This window comes from Aulonocara sp. 'chitande type north' Nkhata Bay, linkage group LG3 (genome assembly GCF_057382095.1).
Source record: "Aulonocara sp. 'chitande type north' Nkhata Bay isolate Kocher_YH1m ecotype deep benthic linkage group LG3, A_spYH_male_GT1.1, whole genome shotgun sequence".
In the NCBI taxonomy this organism is placed as follows: domain Eukaryota; kingdom Metazoa; phylum Chordata; class Actinopteri; order Cichliformes; family Cichlidae; genus Aulonocara; species Aulonocara sp. 'chitande type north' Nkhata Bay.
Window position 1 is genome coordinate 6,941,582 of NC_141346.1, and position 25,022 is coordinate 6,966,603.

Sequence of the window (25,022 nt, forward strand, 5' to 3'; positions counted from 1 at the left end):
CACCTGTGTAAACGAAATATAAATACAGGACTTAAACTGTGCTGATTAAACACAGGATTCAGGTGTGACTGAGTAATATGGACACATGCAGTTCAGTATTAAAGCCACAGAAACATTTATTTACCCTAAAATGTCTGAGTTTACAACACTTTAAATAACGTGTGCAGTTACTGTGACTCAGGTTAACATCCCTGCCCCTGAAAATGGTACGGTCCTTTGCCAGGATTGTAATGTGGAAAAAAAACACTGTTAAACGTGCAAAACTTGACCTCACGAAACAAAAAGTATCAGTGTTACCGTCACAGGAATCACAACGAGCAAGAAAAATCAGTGTGAGCAGGTGAAACAATTTCCCTTCACTCGTCTGAGATATAACAATCTGTATATAAAAATAATAAAGAGATAATAATTTCCATCATGTCCTGCGGCTGGCCTCCTCATACGACCTCAACCAGCTCCTCTCGATGTGGAGGAGAGGAGGGGACATATTAAGGCAGCCGTAAAACCCCACCCTGTGGTCATGGGGGTTTCCCTCAGGTGTCAGTGAACACAGGGCTATTATAACTTCTGTGTGTGTGCCGTCTCTGCCAGATGTTTGCATCTCAGGGTTTAAAATGAAATCTGTGGACAGCAGGTGGAGGCTGCTGCCGCTCGGACAGATGATGTGATGGATTACACACAGATGAAGATAAAAGCACAACAGATGTTTACAGATGTTTCCTCCACCGTGTGTGTACTGTTGTATCAGACACACGTCACTCGAGCTGCTGCTGTGAAGGAAGCCTCGGCTTTATGAACGTTTAGAGGACGCAGGAACACAAATAGGTTAATCCACTGCTGCGTGGTGCATTCAGGGCCTTCCCTGAACCAGGACAGGTTGTCTATCTCACTCTACCACTGTCCTCTCTCTATTTAAAAAGACTTAAGTGTGTGTGTGTGTGAGTGTGTGTGTGTGAGATTAGAGCTAGATACATGAGGTTGATGGGCAGGACGCCATGTTTAACATCTGTACTCAGACTTTTGGTTTTTTGAATCAGACAGACATGATATCTGCTCTCTGATTGGTGGGATCAGGCCAACGGGATTAATATGAGAGCAGCAGCAGGGACACAGACAGACAGATGAAGGTGGACGGACGCTGCGGGCGACAGGAACCAGACAAACAGGTACGACATGCACATGCTGTAAAACTAGCTTTTTATCATTAAAGGTGAAGTTTGTGTGTAGAGCACAAATCAGGATTAAACTGACTGTTAAAAGTAGACGAGGATCAACAAAACTGTTTGACAAAGCAGAAAGTGTATCTAGCTGTAAGGGTCAGGTCAGCTACAGTTTGAGGCAGACATGAGTATAAAAATAAGTTCTGTAAGCAGGTATATGCACTACAGCTAATGTGGAGTCTATTACAGATTGATATAATTCCAGCATCTGAAGTGATGCTGTAATCCTGAGGCAGCTGCTGCTGGCATCATCTACACAGCTCTGATAAATGATTGTGTGTTTGCTGATGAAGGAGAAACATGTAGAAATGAAACTGTAGAGGACCAAGAATGGAGCCCTGTGGGACTCCAGACCCTAAACTGAATACAAGAACCACAGCAGCACCATCTGTTGGCTTGTGGTAACCTCATGACAGCGACCTGTCATTTATGGAGTAGCCACAGCCTAGAGCAGAAGACAAAAACATTATGCTGGTATTAAAACAACAGCCAGGAATAGCAGGGAAAACTGTGAAAGTCTAAACTGCTACATTGGAGCTCAGATGTGTAAATTGTGTTACAGCGAAGCAGGACATCATCCATACAGGTGTAATTTTATTATTTTTCAAACTAGAAAGCTGCTGTACTTATCCTTTGTTACAAATGTGTGACCCATCTGCATCGTTATGTGTCAAGAAGGTACATGCACGATCATTTTAAGTTTGCTGAAAAAGCTTCTGTATGACAGGATGTTCTTGTGCCAGAGTACAGAAATCAGAGACTCAAACGTTTAGCTTTCTGTTCTGGAAGTTTCTGTACCCTGATTGTCACAGTGTCTTGGATAGACTGCATTTGCAGGAAGGCTGGTAAGACTGTGGGATCAGTCACTGTAGCTACACACAGGCAGCATTTTGCAAACTTGTAAATTATACATCTAAAGCCTGGAACAATAAACGAAACAATACCACACAGCTAATGGGTTCCTGGGTTAAATTGCTGACTTAAGGCCTGTTTTATCATTTCAGTGTCAGCCATGTTTGCGGGTCGGGCGTCAGCCGCAGGAGCCGCTGGACCCTCAGCAGCCGTAGCAGGAAAAGCTGGAAAGTTGTCAGTGGAGGAGCTCTATGGTTTCAGCAAGAAGCCCAAAGTAAACAGGGGGATTTCTGGGAAACCAGAGAAAACGGAAGTGAAGAAGGATGTGAAGGAGAAAGATGAGTCGGTGTTGGCATCTCAGATCCTGGAGGCCGCCCGGAGGCTGATGGAGAGGCGACGCCTTGAGATCTACCTGAAGGAGTGTGACATCACCATGGAGCAGAGGGACATGCAATACAGGTGACATAAAAGACAGGTGCAGTAACATGGAGTAACCACCAGAGGGCACAGGCACACTGAAACACATAATTTGAACCACATGGCAGTTTGAACTGGTTTTACTGGGCTACAGTGATGAGCTGGTTTTAATGTGAAGATAGCTGAACTGGTTAACCTGGAGAGCAGCTGTTACTGGTCAGACCGGTGTGTGGTGTCCTCCTCGGCTCACTCTGATTGGCTCCTGGAGCTGCTGAGTCACATTTCTGTTATTAAAGACTTTCTGCTCCAGTCGTTTATCAGCTCGGTGTGTGTGTGTGTGTTCAGAGTGAGCGCTGCATCATCCCTGACTTCAGCTAATGTTATCATATATAAAACTGAAACAGTGTAAATATGTGAGCAGCTGGCAGCAGCACGCGAGCCGATACCTGATCAATATGTCGATGAACAGACCAGTTTGTTCTGCAGACCGAGGTCACGCTACATTACCAAACACAGTCCTGCCTGTGTCTGACAACCTTCTGTAAAATCATTGGGTTTCAGTACAGAGTGATCCTCAGTGAGAGAACAGGTGACAGACGTCCATGTAAACCTCATTAAAAAAACAAAATAAGCTCAGTGTTTCATCAGATTTCCATTGGGACGTCTCCACTGGAGAGTTAGTGCCACTGGCTAAATACTACACCCAACACAGATGTTTACATAATAATAAAACAGTAGAGGCCAGAAATCAAATCACTCAGAACTACACTCTTCTTTAATGGCAGCTCTGAATGGGTTTGATTTTTCCATCAATGTATTTTTATTAATAACTGAAAGTCATCAGACCACTTAGCATTAAGCTGATAGATTTCCAATGAAACCTCTAACAGAAGAAAAAGAAGTCAGTTTTTCCAGTTTTGAATTGTATTTTCTATGGATGCTCACTGTAATAAAAAAGAAAAAATATGTCTAAACGTGTCTTAAACCTGTAATAATCTAAAAAATATATAATATGGGAACAGAGATGTGTTATTTTCGAAAAGATTCAATAAAATTAAAATAATGTTTTACAAAAATAGCGTGAAAAATAATAATGATAATAATAAAAAATAATAATAATCATTACACCTGACTTAAGCACTTAAATTGGACAGATTTGAAATAGGACTTCTGAATGAAGAATTAGTTAAAATTATTTATCAGCTTTAAAAAATATATTAATGTGCTATTTTCAAAATAAACACTGAGGAAAAAACACGGCTTTTCAAAATAAACACTGAGGAAAAAACACGGCTTTTCAAAATAAACACTGAGAAAAACCACGGCTTTTCAAAATAAACACTGAAATTTATTTACTAATAATAATAATTATACTAATAATTCTAATTCTGCGTAGGAGTGATGATGGCAGAACAAAAGCTACTTTTCTTACTATTAAAACACAAACAGACGAACAGACAGAATGCAGGCAGAAACCTTCGTTAGTAAACGTTAGCGTGTATGTGACGGGCTGTCTCTGCTGAGAGGAGCCTGCAGACAAAGATGAAGGTTTGATGATGATACTTCCTGATCGCTCGGAGGTTCGTGGAGCCACTTTTCTGTGGTGAAGTGTTTGTGATGGAGCAGGAAGAGATGGAGGCAGCGCCTAAGTGTGCAGCTACTCTTGTAATCCACATTAGTGACACCAAACCTTTGGCCTCGGGCGTCCTGCCGAGTCTGCACTCACATCTAATGCACTGCTGCAGCGCATTTATGAGCGCACACGAGTGTGTCCGATGGAGGAAGAGGAGTGGGGGAGGGTCTTCATCATCTTGTCATGTGCAGAAAACATCCTGAGAAATTAAACCAATGCCAAAAATCAACTTTCATCAGGGATACGAGAAGGGTTCATGTGTCTTCTTCTTCTCTCAGTTTATTTGAGTCCTCCAAGCTTCAGGAGCTTGTCTTGTAGTTCCTCCTGCGGCCACAGGTGGCGCTGTTTTGTTATCAGTGACAGCAAAAACAAGCAGCCATGATGTTTGTAGTTTTTTTTATGGACTTGTAATTTCACTGAAAATCTGAAACGTTTCTTATTTGTCCATGTTTTCTCTTTTGTAGTAGCTTTCCCCCCGTTTTTGCTTCTCTCGGGTTGTCTTGTGCTAGCTTTGTGACCCTTTGAGGGCATGTGTAGTTGGAAAAGTCCCCTCCATGTAACTGTATGTGCCTTTGAGGCATTTAAATCATTTTTGTTTTTTTTATCATTTTTAGACTTAATTGGCTTTTTAGGACCCTTTATGAGTTTTTACATTTTTTGCTGTTGTTTTTCCTAGAGGTTGTTTTTGTTGGGGGGTCATGTTGTTGTTGTTGTTTTTCTTCATTTCTTGCATCAATTTGATTCCCTTTTCATGTTTTTCTCCTTCTTGTTTCTGTTTTTGTTGGGTTTTTTTGTCAAATTTGTTCCATTATTGTTTGTTTTTTCTGTCATTTTTTATTTTTTCACAGTTGTCTTTTTGCTTTTTCCTGTTTGCGTCTATCTGCTGTTCAGCAATCGCTCTCCGGGGTTTAATAGCTGATGTATGAGGGGACATTTTTAATTCTTTTTCTTTGCAGGTCGCGATTGCCTCTTGCAGGCATTAATCTGCATGTTTCTCATTAAATGCGATGCAGATGAAGGAGGCTCAGGTGTGCTGGGGCTGTAGGTGAGATCCTTCAGCTGCTTCCAGCTCGCTAACATTAACAGCATGTTTCCCATGATGCTGTCTGACAGTAGCAATTATCACAGTGCTCTCTGCACAGTGACAGCCCTCGCGCTCCCTCTCTCTCTTTCTTTGTTGAATGCTCGCTCGGCCAGTGTGCAGCCAACCAGCTCTGAGTAATGACAGGCGGGGGAGGGGCTCCCTCTCTCCCCCTCTCCTGCTCAGCGGCACAGTCCAGAGGACGGATGGACGCCCACTTCTTCTTCCTGCGTTCATCTCTGCATCGCGTTCCCTCGTCTCTGTTTCTTCTTCTTTGTTGGGACGCTCTTCATCATCTCCTCCTCCTCCTTGTGCTCCCGGGGCTCCTGCTGTGGGACGGTGGTGTCCGACAGACGGACACACTGAAGGAAAGTTGATTGCATCTCTTTGATTGGCTGATTGGCTCAAACGCAGCGGGTGGACTCAAACTTGACATCCCACTCATGAATTCTTTCCATCGTAACCATAGCGACTGGCATCCTTGGCGGCAGCGGCGGTCTCCTCATCATGCTTTGAGACTTTAGAACTCTTTGTATAATCATAAGGTTCGTTACCGCGGCAATCAGGATGCAGGTGTCCATAGCATGTAACATGGGAGGAGGTGGGGGCGGTGGAGGGGCCAGCGAGCACCAGCTGAAGGAGCGGAGGGCGGCGGCAAACACCAGCAGCGCCCCCATCTGCCAGGTAAAGGTCAGGGCCGAGCCTTCGGAGCGGAACACCCTGCTAGGCCACGCCCACATGAAGGAGGCCCTCGGGCGTTATAGCAACATGAAGTACAGGTGAGGCAGTGAGAGTGACACAAAGAGGTGGTCATGTGACCCGACAGGTGCAGAGCGTGACTCAGGTTCATGTTTCATACACGTGTGTGTGTGCGTTTGTGTACCCGGGGTCGTTCTGTCAGGACCAGCAACAACGAGCTAGTACAGCAAACCGATCAGAGATATTGATCCGCCCCCTCCCTGGCATTGATTCTATATTGCTGATTGATGCGTTTGGTAGAGCCGATCAGGTGACATGTATGTAGTCTGAATACTGATTAGTCGGGTTAAATATTAATGGTCTGAAGCCAGATATTGATACGAGTGTGCGTCTCAGGGCGACTCGTCTCTCAGATATTGATGACTCAAAGCGAGGCTCAGAATTGATCCTGATTGAATATTGATGAATTCATCGTGGACTGTGACCTGGACTCAGGCGTTAACATCAGTCACCATAAACATGAAGCACATGCCGTGAGCTGACACCAACCTGGGCACAGACTCACGAGTACCTCGGACGTCTGCTTGACTCACTTTCAGATTATGACTCACATATGAAGATCAGAGCTTGTACCAGACCAAGAATAAAGTGGACGTGGACATAAATCTAACACCAGGACTTCATCACTGACATAAAAGGGTCCCATCTAATGATTTTGTCAGGATTTGCATTTGGACATGAAACTTTGGATGTTTATTTGACATGACTATTGCTGACTATGATTCTCATGTTAGCATTGAAAGCTTGGTCTCAGGTACTAAAACCGATGACTTAGAATCTCCGTGTCTTTCTACCTGTTGATCCTGACTTCACGTACATCAATGACTTGATTTTGACTGAAGCACAAGTGACTCGGACTCTACTGACACTAACCTGGGCCTTAATGTCTCAGACGTGTGCATGAACGTCTATGATTTGGACTCAGTCAAACATATAATATCAATCACATTTGACTTGCCAGTTTTCTTAAACGTGATTATTGAGGACCTGGACTGTCACAGCCAGAGCAAGACTGACGAACTCAGACCGGAGCTCACACGTAGGCACAGAAATGGTTTACAAGACTTACAATGAAGCACGTTATTGACATCCGGCTATGAAGGAGTATTGATGATAGTGTTGCTTGGTTTCATGTCTTGGGCTAAGACTACATTTTAAAACCAGTGGCTTGGATCTGGTATGAATCCTGTTGTCTCAAGATGAAAAATGACTTTATTTGAGAAACAAGCTTGAATTATGCGTCTGCGGGAAATCAACGACAAAACTCAGGGCATAACTGGAAACTCCTTTTAGCCCCATATTCTTCCACGTCACCTGACGTGAGCCTCCCGAGAATGCGGCTAAACGCAGACTCGATGCAATGACTGGATGATTTGTGAGGTTAGAGCACTGGGTTAAAAGAGGTTTCCACTTACATCACAAGTTACAGTATAGATTTCCTGCAGAAGTCTAAATCACGCTTTGGTTGTGGACTTGGACTACATGCATGATTCACTTGACTGTAATTGATTTTAGACTTGACCCAGACTTGGAAATAATGCCTTTGAATTGCATGATAAACTCTTACTGTGTGCTGACTTGTTTGAAGACGGTGGAACGAACTTGGACTCTAATATGTATATATATCAATTATTATCTATTTAACCTGACTTGTACTTTAATGTAATCTATCTGATGTGCACATTGTAAACAGCTTCTGTCCAGTAATTTGGTCTCAGACTGCGTTTTTTAAACTGCTGACTTTAATCAGGACTTGGGTTGTAATTATTGTTGCTTGGATGTGTCCTTAACTTTAGGCTTTACTCCTGTAAAATAACTCAATGAAATACTTGAAGTGCAGTTTTTAAAAACTGCTGGATTGACCTTGAATTTTAATGTGAATTTGGATGTTTTCAGCTCAGACGTGTTCCTAGACTTAACTTTAACTTGGACACTAACATGAATATGTTTTCAGCTTGGACTCATATTTGAGTCATCATTGATGATTTCAGACTCGACTTTGAATTCGATTGTTGAAACCTCAATGAGCTGGTGTAAGACTTGGTAACTTGCATGTGAATCTTGTTTTCTTGCCTCAGACTTAGAGGTAAATGTCATGGATTTGTACTTATTCCACTTGGATGTGAGCCTTTGTTTGATCTCGAACACAAGCGCCTCGGTCTTGGATGTGAATGAGTGTTGCAGACTTGAATTACTCGAGTCAGTTTACGTGTCAGACTTTAATTGAGTCTCTTTCTGTTCGATCACTGAAGCGTGTCGCTGGTTTTCAGACTGGAGGTCATTTCATCAGAGCCAGACTTGAACAGAGGGGAGGTGGAGGTGTTTCTAAAGCGGCCGGCTGATGTTTGGATGTTTGTGTCTGGCTGTGTTTGATGTGTGAAAACTGTAAATGTCAGTAAAAACACAGCTGATTGGTCAGCTGCTGCTGCTGTTGGGGGTATTTTTAGCAGCGCCGTCTGAAGCTGCTGTTTGTGGTATTTTTTATCCTGACATGAAACATGCGCTCCCTCCCTCATGTATGTTCTGTACCATCTGCACAGCGTTAATCAGCCTCAGCTCTGTGACCTCTGACCTCACACTCATGTTGATGAATGTACAGCGAGTTTGCTTAAATTAAAGGCACTGCTGTAATCACACTGTCCGATAAGTTGATTGGTTTCGACATAAAGCTTTAAATCATGCTGACTGATGACCACAGCTCCCATCATGCACTGCTGCTGACTCCAACAGTGACTTTAAATCTTCCTGCTATTGCTCCCTAAATGCAGCGGCAGCAGTCCTCATTAGCCTGGCTGCAGACCTCAGTCTGCTTTATTGCCACTGAGCACATTAACAAGGTGATGACCAATGAAATCACGTGGAGGCTGTTGATGCTGCGTGTGGTTTATATGTCAGGCTGATACAGTGGTCATCACTGTATCAGCCTGACAAGAGCAACAAATCAATTAGACGCTAACGCGATCAAATCATCGATAAAGCTACAACGCTGACCGTCTGCATACAAAGCTAATGTTGGTATTTAATGCAAGTGAAAGATCTCAAAATCCCTTTTGGGGTTGGATTCAGCATAAAGCTGCCTAATCAAACATGCGGAGCTACCTGCTGCCGTACCTGCTGTTCCCGACTGTTCCTGACTGTTCCCGACTGCTCCCGACTGTTCCCGACTGTTCCTGACTTTTCCCGACTGTTCCCGACTGTTCCTGACTGTTCCCGACTGCTCCCGACTGTTCCCGACTGTTCCTGACTTTTCCTGACTGTTCCCGACTGCTCCCGACTGTTCCTGACTGTTCCCGACTGTTCCTGACTGTTCCTGACTGTTCCTGACTGTTCCCGACTGCTCTCGACTGTTCCCGACTGCTCCCAACTGTTCCCAGCTGAAACTAGCATCTTTCTCTGTCCAGGACAATGATGCAGTCCATTTACCCCTTTAATGATCATACAGACTGAGTGGACTTAAATACATGGGAGCACGGATGTTTGAACTTGGGAATGATGTCAAACCCGAGTTAGTGTGTTCCAGATAAAGCGAGGAAACACGTGACTTTTTAGGTATCACCAGCAATACATGATAACACTTATTTGTTTTGCACTTAAAAAAACATCAGTGCAGAACATTCATAGAGTCTGATCAGTGCACTGCTTACTTACTGAGTCACAGGTATGTAACGGTAGAAGTACACCTTAAAGTTTTGGTACTGTTGACCTTTAGTGCCGCCATCTTGAATTGTTAACTTGGAGCTGTTCTGGCTTAGTTGGAAATGTGAGTTGATGGGACTTTCCAGACTCCATTTCTGACTGGGAGCTCAACTTATTCTAGCCCAAAGTGGTGTTACAGTAATGAGGAGTTACAGTAAAGTGAAGCGCACACAGTAAACTGCAGGCAGAGCTGATTTTTCTGCCTGTACTCAGACGACAGTACCTTCAGAAGGCTTCATGCTCTTCATCAGCGGTCCCCAACCCCCGGGCCTCGGTCCGGTACCGGGCCGCGAGAGTTGAGGCTCAGGTATGCAATGTATAGTTTTCAGGGTTTTCATCGGTTTTCATCGTTATTTTGTTATCGTTTTTATCATTTACTCAGTTTTCCTGGGTCTTTTCACGTGTGTTATGAATAAATTTTCTTTTTTTCGGTACCGGTACTATTTTGTTGTATTTATCCGCGACACCTTAAAGGCCGGTCCGTGAAAATATTGTCGGGCATTAAACTGGTCCATGGCGCAAAAAAGGTTGGAGACCGCTGCTCTACATCAAATATACCCGTAAAGCTTGTCTTCTCTTCTTTCTGAAACCATTTAAATCTCTATGGCACAAATGCTAACTGAGTTACGGTCATTTAAAGAGTGCTTGTAAAATGGGCTGATTTAAAAAAAAAAGAAAGAATACTGAGGAGTCTCCATGAACTTATTTTGAACATTAATAAGCAATCACCAGCCATCTCACGTTTCCAGCCAGCAGGCCCATGAGGTCGCTGCTGTGGTGCTCCTCAGAGACTCACCCTGTGGCCATCCCAGCTCCGCTATCTTACCGGTGATGATAGAAGTCTTTGTTCCTGCTAAAGTGGATTTCTGGTTCAAGTGTCTCTGTGCTGAGCTCTTTGAGGCTGCAGAGCAGAACAAGAACTGCTGCAACAAACTGAAGACCAAGAAAGTGGAATTTGAGTCCACAGGATGTGAAACTCAATGAAGAACAACAGCAGCAGCAATAAGAACAAATCGATTGTTAAACCATTAAAAATAAGCACTAAACTTGATCGAAACATCAGTCAAACTGGAACCATGAACACTGATCAGTGCAGTGAAGTATAAAAGAAATTAAACCTTTTTAAGTTCTAAATGTTTACGTATCAGGACATAAATTAAACACTCTGACCTAAACACAGCCTCAGATGAACACATGACATATTACACCGTGTCATCATTTATTTAGCAAAAACTGAACCATGACTGTGTAATATGAATCTGGAGACACAAACTACAATGATGCGGATGTGTGCGGAAAACAGATCCATGTAGTTCTATAAAACAGCATTTACAGTCTGCAAACGATGTTCTAATTGTGCCTTTAAATGATGCATAAATAAATGAATTTATTTGTTAATATAACAGGAGGGTTAGTCTGACTTCCTGCTGGTGTAATGATCCATCAGTGGACCTGCTGATTTGGTTGTTTTGCAGGAATCTTGGGAAATCTGGGCTGAGGGTGTCCTGCTTAGGACTGGGTGAGAGCTGCAGCAGACACACACTGTAAGCACATTTCCATATATCCAGCACACACAGTCAGTGTTACTTTTTTCTGTCTTCACAGGAACATGGGTGACATTTGGTTCTCAGATCTCTGACGAGGTACGAAGTGTTGGTGTGTTTGTTTACCTACACAAATGTGGACCTGGCTACTGCCACTCACCAACGGAGGACCTGCAAACCAAAAGGGTTCAGTTAAAATCAAGCTACAGGATGTCTAGTGAATTTATTTGAAGTCAGTATATACTTTTAACGTGGCTCTTCTAGGTTTGACCCTTTTGCTGCCATTTAAAGTTCAGCTGTACTCTTCATATATCTATTATTGTCAGAGGTGTATTATATGCAACAATTAATTTATTCAATGATGAAGCGTCTGTGATTATTTTGGGAATATTTGAGTCACGTCAGCATGTTTAAATGTTAAAAATAATATAGTTAAAGCAGCTGTACTTTTATAAGAACGTCTTTAACAACTGCTTCACATCCTTTCATGTCCATTTTTGGCTCCACTGAAGGCGACCGAGGCTCCGGAGACAGGAAATCAAAGTTCCTGCTTGGAAAGTTTTGAAGGAAAAATCAAAAAGCTGTTTGTCAGGTTTCATTTTAGTTTGAAATTACATTAAAAAATAGATTTAAGTTATATTTCCAAAGAAACGAGGTCCTCACTTGGTCAGTGCAGACAGACGGTCCACTGTTAGTAATGTAGGGGTGTGTGTGTGTGTGTGCTAAATGCATGAACACATATTACATAACCACTTCTGCAGATCTGTGCTTGTATTAATGTGTGTGTGTGTAGATGGCAGAGAGCGTGATGACGGTGGCGTACGACAGCGGAGTGAATTTGTTCGACACAGCGGAGGTTTACGCCTCGGGGAGGTACAGTACCGACTGTCTGCTCGTCTGATCTCAGCTGGTTCCCGTCCACCTCGCTGCACCGCACCCTTAATTAGTCCATAAGAAAGGATGTATAGACCGCTGCAGGGCGGCTGCATGGACACAGTGGAGGTCGCCGGGGGGCGTCGCAGAGTGCACGTTAAAAAACAAAAACCCCCTCTGCCTCTGCTCTCAGAGACATGAAACATACATGTAAACTCTGAACAGCAGATTCTATTTATAATAAACCCTCCAAGTTCTTCTCTCATAAGAGTTTCTTTGATGCAGCTCATACACAAAAGATGAATTATCATAAGGTTAAATGTCTTACATTTATAAGATTGTCTGAAATCTGGATGTAAATCTTTGATTGTGTGAGTTTGTGTTTCAGGGCGGAGACGACTCTGGGAAACATCCTGAAGAAGAAAGGATGGAGGTAAACCAGCTGGTCACTGTTAGCCTGTGTTACGTTCTTAGTCTAGGCGAGTATTGAACGCAACAAGAAGTTGGCCCACTCACACACCACCCAAGCAAGAACACAAACAACAATATCTTTTAAAGTGCTAAGCAGCCATTTATTTTCTTCAGCAGTGAGCAGTGCCAAAAATAACAAACAAAACTCCCTAGTGGTCCCTACGCTTTCCTACACAAAATGAAAACCAAACAAAAGACAATTCACTTACCGAACCTTCTAAATGAAAAACAGGAGAAAACGTAATCAACAAAAATGGCTTCTCACGCCTACTAGGCTGCTGCAGTGAAGGATATATACAAGGTGAACAAAATACACGATTGCTACTTGACAAATCTATCTACAGCTATTTACAAAATTGAAGTACTAACGCCAGACACACAAGGTTATACTTGCAAATCACTTTGTCAAAGAAACTCTACACAGCAACGAATCAAAACACAGGTTCTTTTGTTGGATGGTGGAGGTTAGGAGAGAGGGAGCCAGGTGGCTGTGATCTGGTAGTTAAGTACTGGAGGTGATTAGCCAATTATCCAATCCAAGGACTGGAAGAGACTCCACCCAACTACTCAGCAGGCACGCCCAGGTGTCCACCTCCTAGGAGAGAGGGAAAAAAACCCATAGCCATCCTCTGGTGGGAGGAGTCACACAAAACAAACACTGCCAACATTAGATCATAACACCTGTGAGAAACCAAGAAAAACAGGATGTAAACTGGACATATGACCAGTTTCTGAAATCATTTCATTTATATCAAAAATGTTTGGGATTGAGAGATTCTGGCTTTAAAACTGGTGAAATAATATTTTACCTGTTTTTACATTTTTTTTAGTGTCTCTTAAATATTTTACTTTGATTTGATTTATTTCATTGTGTATTCACTTCATCATTTTTCTGGGATATAAATTTTGTATTTAAATTTATTACAATTTGTTAGATTTTTTTAGATTTTTTTAGGTTTGGAAATAATCTGTAATTAATGGAAATTATGTTATTTTATCTCATTATTCAAACGTATTTATTTCTTCATTATTGTAAAAAATACGATTAACATAATTTTTTACAATAAGAATTATTAAAAAAGTTAATTTAATAATATTTACTTTGAATTGTAATTTTATCAATATATGTTTGGGATATTTTTCGTTTCTGTGATTTCTTACATTTTTAAAAATAACTGTATTGATTTAAAAGAAGATATTAAGTCTATACTAATTTCAGGGATCTTTTGATCCATTTTTTTTAGCTTATGCTTAATTTTAATCTTTATCCTATTTAAAATTTTGAATTCGTATTGAATTTGTAGTGAGTGATTTTTCTAACACTAAATCTTTAACAGCAAAAATTAGAGAAGTGACTATATTATGATGTCATATCGTATATAAACATGTTTTTAAAGTAAACTGAGAGCAGTTTAGTGCTGGAACATAAATAAGTGAAACATATGATATTTTATAACGTTGGGTTAATGATTTAAACATTGTGTCTGACAGTGAAGCACAGAGCAGCTGCTACAGCAACCTTATTACATGTTAGCATAAAAACCAGCGTCCAGCTAATGTAAACACAAAAGTTCAGCATGACTCACATTAACACACGCACGCACGCACACATGCACGCACACACACACACACACACACACACACACGCACACACACACACACACACACACACACACACACACACGCACGCACCCACACACACACACACACACACACACACACGCACACACACACACACACGCACGCACATACACACACACGCACACACACACACACTGCTGTGTTTGCGAGGTCGCTCGCTGTGCTGGACCAAACTCCCAGAATAATAACGTGTGTTTTGTCTTGAAGACGTGTTGATGTGTGACTCAGCAGATTTTCCCTCCATCCGTCTCCTCCACCTCATTTTAATCTCCATCGTTTCCTCCCCTCCCTCCAACCGCGCTCCATCTCTCACACTGACTGATGGCGGTGCAACAGCAATACCACTGAAATAACTTGTGTGTGTGTGTCTCCACCAGGAGGTCCAGTTATGTGGTGACCACTAAGCTCTACTGGGGCGGACAGTGAGTGATGCTTTCATATTACTATAATCACGAGTGCCTGCACTGTTCTCAGATCAGCTCTGACTGCAGATACATCAGACTGAAGCTGTGTGAATGTGTGTGTCACAGGTGCTTCTGCACCATAGGTCAGTGAGATATAATGACTAGCACAAAGACTCGGTCGGAAACACTGAAAACTGGAACAGCTGAAGCTACAACGACACAGGAAACAAAGATTTTTCTTACTGTTCATGACCACTGACAACAGACTGTATATGAAAGATGGACTTCATGCTATATGATTGGTTTAGGTCAAGGCGGGGGCGGGATTATATCAGGAATCAGCTCTGAACTCTTTTCTCTAGGGGTGGAGGACAGACTGATGGATGAGGTCTGTCAGGAGTCTCTGTGGGCAACACTGAGACCTGTGGTGAGAGTAGGGAGCAGGTGGAGGAGAGCCTGGAGAGGTGGAGGTATTCACACAAGGAATACGTGTGTGTGAATGAGAGGGAGACGGGTGGAGGAAGGTGCAGGAACAGGGGGAGTGAAGGTGGGGGAGTCTACCAGGGGTCAGGGCAAGAAGAAGGTGAAGAAGAGAGACACAACAGGGTGGAGTAGGCGGAGACAAGTGTCGGAGCGCCTCTCCATGCACTGGAGTGTGACAGAAGGAAGCAGCAAGAGTGAAAGAATTAACGATTTAAAGATGGAGGTGAGACCTGCTGCAGCCGAGGGGAGCTTTGTGGAGGACATGCAGACGGTCGGTGTAACAGAGGACCCTGAGGTCGGAGGAGGTGTAGGCAGGCGGGCTGGTGTAGCTCCCCCTAAAGGAGCAGCTGAAGAGAGAAGAAGAGATTAGTGACAGTAACAGTGTCCTCTCTGCACTGTGCACAGAACCTGTCGACTGCATGAGATTACTCAGTGTTAAAGTCACGTGACTGTGGCGTGTTTAACGTTTCAGTTCTTCTGTGAGGTCATCACCGTGACATCACCGTGACGTCACTGTTCGTTTGTTTACAGGGCAGAGACGGAGCGAGGGTTGTCGCGGAAACACATCATTGAAGGTAAACCCCCTTCAAACACATTGTAAATACCCTCCACACCGTTTGCACACTTCTCCTACATTACCCAGAATCCTCTGCACATAGTTCATACACAGCTCTGAATGGTGTGGAGGAGCAACAAACACAGCACGCTGAAAAACTCGAGTACATTTACTCGGATACTCTGCAGCTCAGAGTCGCATGTGAGGAGGCGGAGCGAGGCGGAGCGGTGAAAAGTCAGAGACTAATTACTGTCAGCGGTCAGTCAGTGTCCTCTGTCAGCTGCTGGAGGTCGTCGAGGCTTTAAGAGGCTCAGTCACACCGAGACAGGATTAGGAGTTACACACATTCACACACACACATTCACACACACACACACTGAGCAGCATCAATCATCCGTCCCACTGAAAGCTGCTAACAGCTCAGTTCACTTAAATCACTTTCTGAAATGCTAAGTGCTAAATTTACCCCTGAGAGCGTGGCAGGAAGTCGCCGTGATGCTGACAAACTCTCATCTTTGATGAACGTCTCTGCAGCAGCTGCTCACAGACACTCGCGGCCTCGTGGAAACCTCCAGTTATTTATTCATCTGCTGGAGCAGCAGGACAGTAAATGCAGCGCTCGTGTCGCTGATGTAAAGCCTGGTCCAGGCGTCAGACTAATCTAGCAGCAGCTCTGCTTTTATGATTCGTCCTGTAAAAGCAGGAAGTCCTAACGTTCTCTGGAGGTTTTCTAAAGGACACAAACATCCTCAACCTTCACACAACAGTTGGTACATTTGTGGGCGGAGCTACAGTGGCTGCAGAAAGGAGGTGGAGCTTTCTCCAGGGGCCCATCTGTTAAAATGTTACACCTGTAAAACAGCTGGTATACACGACAGAAGTGAAAGAAGTATTTGGAGGCTTCGTGTCTTCATGGTTTAAACATTCACCTCACAATCAGAGGATTGCAGGTTTGATCCCGGTCACACGTGTGCACGACTGTCTGTAAGGGAGCAGCTGAACACAGCAGCTTCATCCTGTTTGAGCAGAAAGTGCAGCTCGTCTGTTTTCTGCAGCACTTTGAGGATTTGTGAGCGCACAAACATTCTGAGTGTTACAGCTTAGCTGGCACGTTGGTGATGATGTAACACCACAGCTGATTGATAGGGTCAGACCACAAAGACAAACTGCTGGACCTTCACAGGGTCCGGTTCTTTATGTTGGACTACACTGGCTGTGTTTGAATCGCTCCTCACAGATGTGCCAGCAGCAGAATCTTCCTGTGCTGATCTTTTAAGTCTGGATAAAGTACCAGTAATCCAGGACGTCGAGCCTTCGCTGCGCTGCTGCTGAGCGTCATTCAAACCCCCCGAGTCCTCTGAGCGTCCTCCACGAGGTCGTCTGAGATAATTCCTGCCGTCAGCTCACACCAAAACCAGTCATCAAAACAACAGCAGAAACAACAGAAAGAGCAGACGCAGGTTTCCGCGGAGCTGTCAGAGATGCACACGCTCACAGCGTCCCTGCTGACGGTGCAGGTGGAGGAGGCGCCCACCACGTTTCCCACGCACCTCCAGCTTTTCCACCAGCAGAGCATCTGATCACTTTCATGTGCAGCGCTGATCAGAAACACAAAATTCAGCGTCTGCACGAGAGAAAATGATTCAGTGTGAGCCATACGGAGGCCCGCGAGGGCCAAACGCACAGATGCTGCAGGGCTGAGTGACAGCTGCACTTTGTGTCCTTCAGGCTGGAAATAAAACTGATTTCATTATTTGATTGAATCATGGCGGCATGCTGAGAATGGCCATCTGCGTGTGTGTTGCAGGTCTGCGTGGCTCGCTCTCCAGGTTACAGCTGGACTATGTGGACATCGTTTTCGCCAACAGAACGGACGTGAACGCGCCGATGGAGGGTCAGCGTGCACAAGCACACGTGCACAAGCACACGTGCACAAACACGTGAACAAAGTAGCTCCACATGGAGACAAAATACAACAGTATTTAAAGTTTTCAGTAACTGAAAGCTACAGCTCATCACGTTTAGTGAATGAAACTTTCTCTGCAGCAGACAAATGTAAAAGTTTAAAATGGAACGTTATCTGTCTCAGTGCGTTCTGTCTAACCACGATGAAAACATCATTTTTCCTGTTCTGGATGAAGCAGAGCAGAGAGCCTCAGTCTGTGTGCAGCTGGGACTCACTGGTTTCTCTTTTTGCAGAGATCGTTCGAGCCATGACCTTCGTCATCGAGCAGGGCATGGCCATGTACTGGGGGACGTCCCGCTGGAACGTGGTGGAGATCATGGTAACACAACTCACAGCTGTGGGACCTGCACAGCTTTACTCTGAGCTTTGACATTTATGTTCCTGATACTGTATATTAAAATAAATAAATATAGACAGAGATGAGCTTCTATCTAAGGACAGATTCATTAACGAAACACCCGAGTGTGTCTCACCTGTGTGTCCACCAGGAGGCGTACTCCATTGCGCGGCAGTTTAACCTGATCCCTCCGGTGTGCGAGCAGGCCGAGTATCATTACTTTCAGAGAGACAAAGTGGAGCTGCACCTGCCCGAACTCTACCACAAGATCGGTACACACACACACACACACACACACACACACACACACACACACACACACACACACACACACACACACGGTTTCTCAGTTATCTCATCAGTGTCTGAGGTTTCTTATAGAAAGCCGAACACAGAACTGTGATGATCGCACAGTTACAGGACATGTCTGCTCGGCCTTATAAACCACGTCCTGCATCATCAATGTAAACCAGGAGCAGTCTGAGCTGCAGCAGACTGGAGGAGCTGGACTCAAACCATCAACCCTTTGAGTAGCAGACAGCTGCAGTGTGCAGGTCTGAAACACGAGTCAGTGCTAGAGTGCATTAAATATGCATTCCTCTTTATGACCAGCAGGGGGCTCTGTAAACTTGTCCCTGATGTGTTTCTGGTCAAGTTCCAGGCCTTACTAAATAAAAAAAATCATGTTCAGTTTGGAAATTTGGTCCCATTAGAATCAGGAAGGAGGGTTTCGGAGCTCATGAGCTGACAAGTGAATGATGACGGTGGTTTTACTGCCAATTTCAAAACATCACCCTGGTGAAAGCTGTCAGCTCGAGGCTCGTCTGGCTGCTTTTACCTCGTCCAGCTTCCACTAACTTCCAGCTGTGGTTACATTTATGTGACAGGACGTTTCTCAGAGGGGCCGGAACCACCCCTGGCCACCTCTTTAGCTGTGGTCCTGGTCACACACTGACCATGAACCTGCTTTAATCTCATCTCTTTGATCTCATCGGCCAGGTAGAAGGCTGACCTGCGTTAAACACTGTAGTGGGAGCTGTGGGAGCTGTGGGTTGTGTGGGAATGTTTACTGTTGCTCACAGGTCACTTTGACAGAGTACAGCTGTGCGATCAGCGGTTGTGTGTCTGTTGTTCTGTCAGTAGCTGTCACTGATGAGCTCTCAGGCTGGTGCGATGATGAAATGTTGCTCTGTGTCTTTAACTGGACGCTGAGACCCAGCCGAGGTCTGTGGGGACAGCAGCTGTTCAGGTCCGCCTCTAAATTTAGACCCGTTTAACAAAAGTGCTCCAACATGAGGTCTGTGTGTCTGTCAGGTGTCGGAGCCATGACCTGGTCCCCGTTAGCTTGCGGCCTGCTGACGGGCAAATACAACGAGGGCGTCCCTGAGAGCTCCAGAGCCGCCATGAAGGTACAAGCAGCACAAACACCATCAATCTGAGCTCGGAGCAGCACAATGAGGCCATCTGTTACCCTGCTGATCAATACGTGTGTGTGTGTGTGTGTGTGTGTGTGTGTGTGTGTGTGTGTGTGTGTGTGTGCAGGGCTATGCTTGGCTGAAGGAGCGCCTCTGCAGCGATGAGGGGAAGAAGCAGCTCAGCAAAATCAAAGAGCTCCACCTGCTGGCTGACAGGCTGAACTGCACAGCTGCTCAGCTGGCCATTGGTAATCTTACAGCACCACAAGTGTGTGTGTGTGTGTGTGTGTGTGTGTGTGTGTGTGTGTGATATTAACTGATGTCTCTGTGTGTTTGCCAGCCTGGTGTCTCCGCAGTGAAGGCGTCAGCTCGGTGCTGCTCGGCGTCTCCAACACAGAACAGCTGCTGGAGAACCTCGGCTCTGTCAGGGTAACAACGTGGCACTGAACCTTCACCTTTGACCTTTAACCCCGAGTACACATTACAGCTTCTGGGACGTTTCTGAGATCTTCAAGATCTCCAAACAGCGGGGGAACATCTGAGGGAACTAATGCAGATTTAGCCTCAGTCTGGAATAAACAAATATATATTTGTTTATTATGACGAGATGGCTGACTGAAGTTTACAGTTTCTGAATAAACGCAGAATAATAAACAACAGCTAAAACTACAGCAAAGACAGAAATATGACAGGAAGTTCACATTTTAAATAAAAAATCAGCTGTTAAAGACAAAAAATGCGACAATAACAGGAAACAACCAGTCAGAGGTCCAGTCTGAGGCCTGTGATTGGTAGCCACTAACCACTTCCTGTTCTGTCCCTCAGGTGCTGTCTCAGCTGACTCCGCCCCTCATCGCCGAGATGGACGCGTTGCTGGGCAACAAGCCAAGAAATGTGAAGAAGGAGGCGAGAAGATGAAGATGAGGAAGAGTTCAGACTGTAGATAATCAGAAATATTTATTCTTGTATTAATCTTCACATCTTCATTAATACAGTAAAATATTCAGATGGATAAACTGTGACAGGAAAACAGTTAAAAACAGAGAAAAATAACGAGAAGGTTTGAAGCTGGTATCAAAGGAAACTTTTATGGTAAAACCATTAAAATGTAAATATGTTTGTTTCCTAGTTAATCATGTAGGGATTTATGGAAGTTCCTTAATTAAACAATGTTTGTGAGGAGCTGCAGAAATAAAAATCTAGATTTTATGAAACTGTGAAACACATAAATATGTATAACAATAAAACGTGTATCCGTACAAACAGAAGCACAAACTTTTTTCTAGTTAGGAAATAATAACTTGGTTTTATTTTGTAAACAATCACAAATATCACATGAACGTAGAGTTTTATTTTTATATATTACTATAATTTTTATCATCACATATTAAGCCCCGCTGTGATCTACATCCTTATGTTTTATGATATTAGGACATTTATGAAATAAAGGCACAAGTAAACTAAATTTAAAATTAGTGTAAAAAACACAATCATGCTTCAAACTTCTCACTCCAGGTAAATATATATAATAAAAGTATTTTTATTTAATCCAGAGTTCTTCTTTTAGGCTTTGGCATACACAGGCTTCCGTATGTCAATAAGCGCTATTTGTATTTCAAAATAAAAGCCTGCTCCTGAGTACTCTGTACTGAAAATATATTTATGAGTATATTTATTGTGAAATGGGAAATGTGTATTTTATGAATGTAGCTGCTGCTCCCTCCTGTGTGTGTTTAGATAGAGAAGTCATTTAACTCAGTGGTGCTCAACCTGAGGAGACGGGACCTCTCAGGAGTCAGGACCTCCTCACATCTGGAACATCTTGAAGGAAACGAGTATACTTTCCATCTCAATTAAAGTGAACACAGTAAGATTAATGTGACTCAGTGGAGGTTACAACATGAACACAACACCAACAGGTGAACTTTAACCAGGTAGCCAACAGGTCTTTGGTCTCCTGATGGGTGGATGTGAAGCTGTGTGATTCAGGCTGTAAAAATCAGAAACACCGCCTGTGCACCGGCTTCAGTGTGGCTGATGTTTGACTGGAAGTCCCTTTATGTTCCTCAGTGTGCTGTGAAGCTGCTGGAACTTGGTTTTCATTCATGTGGCGTCTATAAAGATGGAGGTAAATCTGCTGAATCTGGAGGGTGGAGACTGTTTCCTGTGTCACTGAAGGTTCTCCGTCTGATGCTGGGAGTAGAGCTCATGTTGCAGATCCACCAGTGTGTGCTGGCAGGAGGACAGATCAGCTCCATCAGCTGACACAACAAATTCAAGTCAGTTTGAAGCAGACGTTGATGTTTGCTGTCAGTCTGAGGTCAGCACAGAGAGGTCAGAGGTCAGACGTGGGTTCTAGACAGATCTGAGCATATCAGCTGGGGTAAAAATGATCCAGAGGTGCACGAGAAGAAGATCAAGAACATTTAACCAGGTGTTTATTCCTATGAATCAGACCTGCTTCACATGGGCTCTGTGTGACTTACGTATTTATGTAAACCTGCTGATCAGGCTCAGAGTCAAAGTCAGTAACAGAGACAAACTGCTGGAAATATGTAAAAATAAAATCAATAGTAAAGCTCATCGTTGGTGTTTATTACCCACAGTTTATAATCAGAGTTGGTCTTTTAAACACTGAAATAATCAGTATTAATTTTCACTGCATAATTCAAACATTCATAATCAAACCAGTCGAGTTTCCTGATGTTTCCACTCTGCTGGAGCTTTTTGACCCAAGCTCAGTTTATTATTTCAGTTTCACTCTGATCAGAAAAATCCAAATTATGCTGTTCTTTAATGAGAATAAAAAATAATAATAAAAATGACCCTTTGAAATAAATACTGTGAGTAAATACACAACATTTATGTTAAAAATGTGAAATAATGTGTAAAATAAACGCTGTGATTCATTATTGAAGCGTTTTTCTTTGTTAGATCATCACCTGTTTACGCTCACAACAAAGAAACATTATTATCCTTTCAATTTGACTCCACTGATCACCTGACTGAAACTGTGTGACCGTTACCATGACGACCAGCTGGATCACAAAGTTTCCTCCATCTTCCTGTTTAACCCCTCCTACCGCTCTGTGTGTAAGAATACCAATAAAGTTATTTAAATCTGGATGAGTGTCTGCCTCTGACCACCAGGTGGAGCTAAAGTCACACAGGAGCTGCAAACAAAGAGAGAGTGAGACTGTAGGTGATAGTGATGGGATTTCCGGCTCTTTTTAGAGATCCGGCTCTTTCGGCTCCGAACCGGCTCTTCAGGTTGTTTTGTTGCTTTAATTAATTTATTATTAACAATAATATAAAATTATGCACAAAAGGAATTACTAACATAAAAAAGTGGTTTTATTTGTATATGTTTATATATAAATATATACGGTGGCCCCTAGAGACAAAACACGTACAAACTCCAAAACACATTTCTAGCATGAACTGAACTTCCAAAGCTGAGCTACTAGATCACTTAAATTACACAATTGAAAGCATGTGTGTATTGTTTGTGTATTTATACACAGGCACTCATATATATATTCAAATAATTTTTAAAAAAGTTCATTTACCTGTTACTACCACACACCAAATCCGGTCGTTGGTACTTGCTGGCTTGTGTAGCCACAAGGTAACAAAAGGTCAACACTGCGCCCAGCATCCTGGAGCACTTCTGTTGTCTTTTGTATGTGTTTTGAGTTTGTACGTGCTTCAGAGTTCGTACGTGATTTGAAGTTTGTATGTGCTTTGTCTGTAGGGGCCACCGTAAATATACTTTTATTTATTCACTCCACATAAAATGTAATAAATAAATCATTTAATACAAAAATCAACTATTCACATTTCAACTTTTAACTATTTAAATTTTCAGCTTTTTCCTTTTACAAATTTAAAGTGAAACAACACAAAACACTGCAAACCACAACACAATTAAATATAAATTATAATATGAAAACAAAAACAAGATGCACATTCTCTGTCATATGGATCTGCATGAATAAACTTTCTGAATCCTTTATCATCTGCAACCGAAAATAATTGTGGATGATTACTATACCTTTCTAATGTGACGTTGTTGTCCCTGCTCTCTCTCTCTCCCCCCCGCTCTGTTCCTGTGCTACTGAGTGTAACTACCGCCCCTCCCCCCTCTGCCCAGCGTAAAGCACAAGGCTCGTGTGCGGAGTGAAGCGGAAAAAAGTGCGAGAGAGGGTGAGAGAAAGAAGAAAAAAGAGCCATTTCGTTCGCGAACGACCCATCACTAGTAGGTGAGCTGTGATCATGTGAAGCTCTCAAAGTGTCAGGGTCCTGGGACTGGGCGACCCAGGAACCCTGGGCAGTCATGGACCTGTGTATTATTATTATTATTATGTATTTTTGGTGTCGTTTCCCCTTCTCTGTGCGTGTACATATGTGTGTTTCTCTGTGCTGTGTTAGTCTGTGTCCCACTCATATGTTTAGGCGAGGTATGGGTGTGTATGTCTGCGGGTGTGCCTGGAGGATGGAGCTCGGCCACCTGCAGGCCTGAGGGGTGTGGCCCTGCGGAGGGACTGGCCACACCCGAAGCCACACACCTGCCGCTGATCAGGGCTCGTCGGGGGAGCTACTTAGGAGAGTCTTGGAGCTCCTACCGACGCGGGATCATTGCATGAGACTCCACGTTAGTCACCCTCTCTAGGTTTTGTCTTAAAGTGTATGCCTGCCATTCCTAAGTGTCCTGACGGCTGCCGCTATTGTTTCCCACAGGTGGAGCGTGGAAGGCTTGGGAGAGCAGCGAGCACCGGGGGGTGCTGACACGGGAGCAGAGAGCACGAGGGAGACACGACACGGGAGTCTGGGGAATACTTTCCATCACTGTAAATAAACGCACTGTTTATACACAGAGTACCGCGCCTGGGTCCTCCTTTTCCCCACATCCCCACGGTCTGCCAGCCAGACCGTGACACAAAGGCTCATCTCACTCACTCTGCCCACACTTCTCACTCCTTCTCTGCATGACCACACAAAATATCTCAAATATAATCTTATGATCTTTATCATGAGCAGGTGTGATCTCAGAATCACCCACAGCTGAGTTCTGTGGAAGCATTTTCAGTGACACTGGGCAAACAGAAGCTGCAGGGTCAGTTTTATTGACTCTGAAGTCACCGGGACCAGGATACAGATATCAGTGTTAGCATGTGTGCTTTCTGTCACACCCAGAAAAGACTGAAGTCCATTCTGAGCCTGTAAAACGTCTCTGTCGTTAACACGGTTTTTGAAACAAAGCCCAGAGTCCTTCTGTCCTGAACTGTAGAAGTTAACCATTGATTTTACCCTCTGCCAGGATCAGAGCTTTACTCCACCTGTCTGACTTCTTCATGTGTCTGTGTCACATAAAGTGACTGCTTCTTCTTCTTTGTTTGTCTTTGTGAAGCTTTACATGTAAAAAAGCAGCATCTGCATCGATGCTTCACTTATTTAATGAGACTAAATGAATGAAACACATCAAACCTGCAGCTGGTTTAAAGTGTTTTATTGGCTCTGACTGTGATTTTAAATAAATGTGCTGAAAAGCTGAAGTTAAACCATCAGAGAGTAAAAACTAAGATCTTACAGGAAGTCCTGACCTGCTCGGCTGCAGGTTCAGTTTATCAGAGTTTGAGTTTCTGTGTGAAGGTCGAAGTTCAGTCATCACACG

The 25,022-nt window shown here is 43.5% G+C and overlaps 1 protein-coding gene across 1 annotated transcript; it reads left to right on the forward strand.

The window, feature by feature from the left end:
• Positions 1-1,035: 1,035 nt before the first annotated feature.
• Positions 1,036-22,257, forward strand: LOC147333722 (voltage-gated potassium channel subunit beta-3-like). Its single transcript, XM_086269059.1, has 15 exons — positions 1,036-1,166; positions 2,225-2,531; positions 11,134-11,177; positions 11,264-11,301; positions 11,996-12,075; positions 12,464-12,508; positions 14,565-14,609; positions 15,606-15,649; positions 17,438-17,524; positions 17,830-17,915; positions 18,085-18,205; positions 19,248-19,342; positions 19,476-19,596; positions 19,689-19,777; positions 20,174-22,257. Exons 2-15 carry the CDS (start codon positions 2,233-2,235, stop codon positions 20,264-20,266), a joined length of 1,287 nt encoding a protein of 428 aa, XP_086125185.1. The 5' UTR covers positions 1,036-1,166; positions 2,225-2,232; the 3' UTR covers positions 20,267-22,257.
• Positions 22,258-25,022: the final 2,765 nt, after the last annotated feature.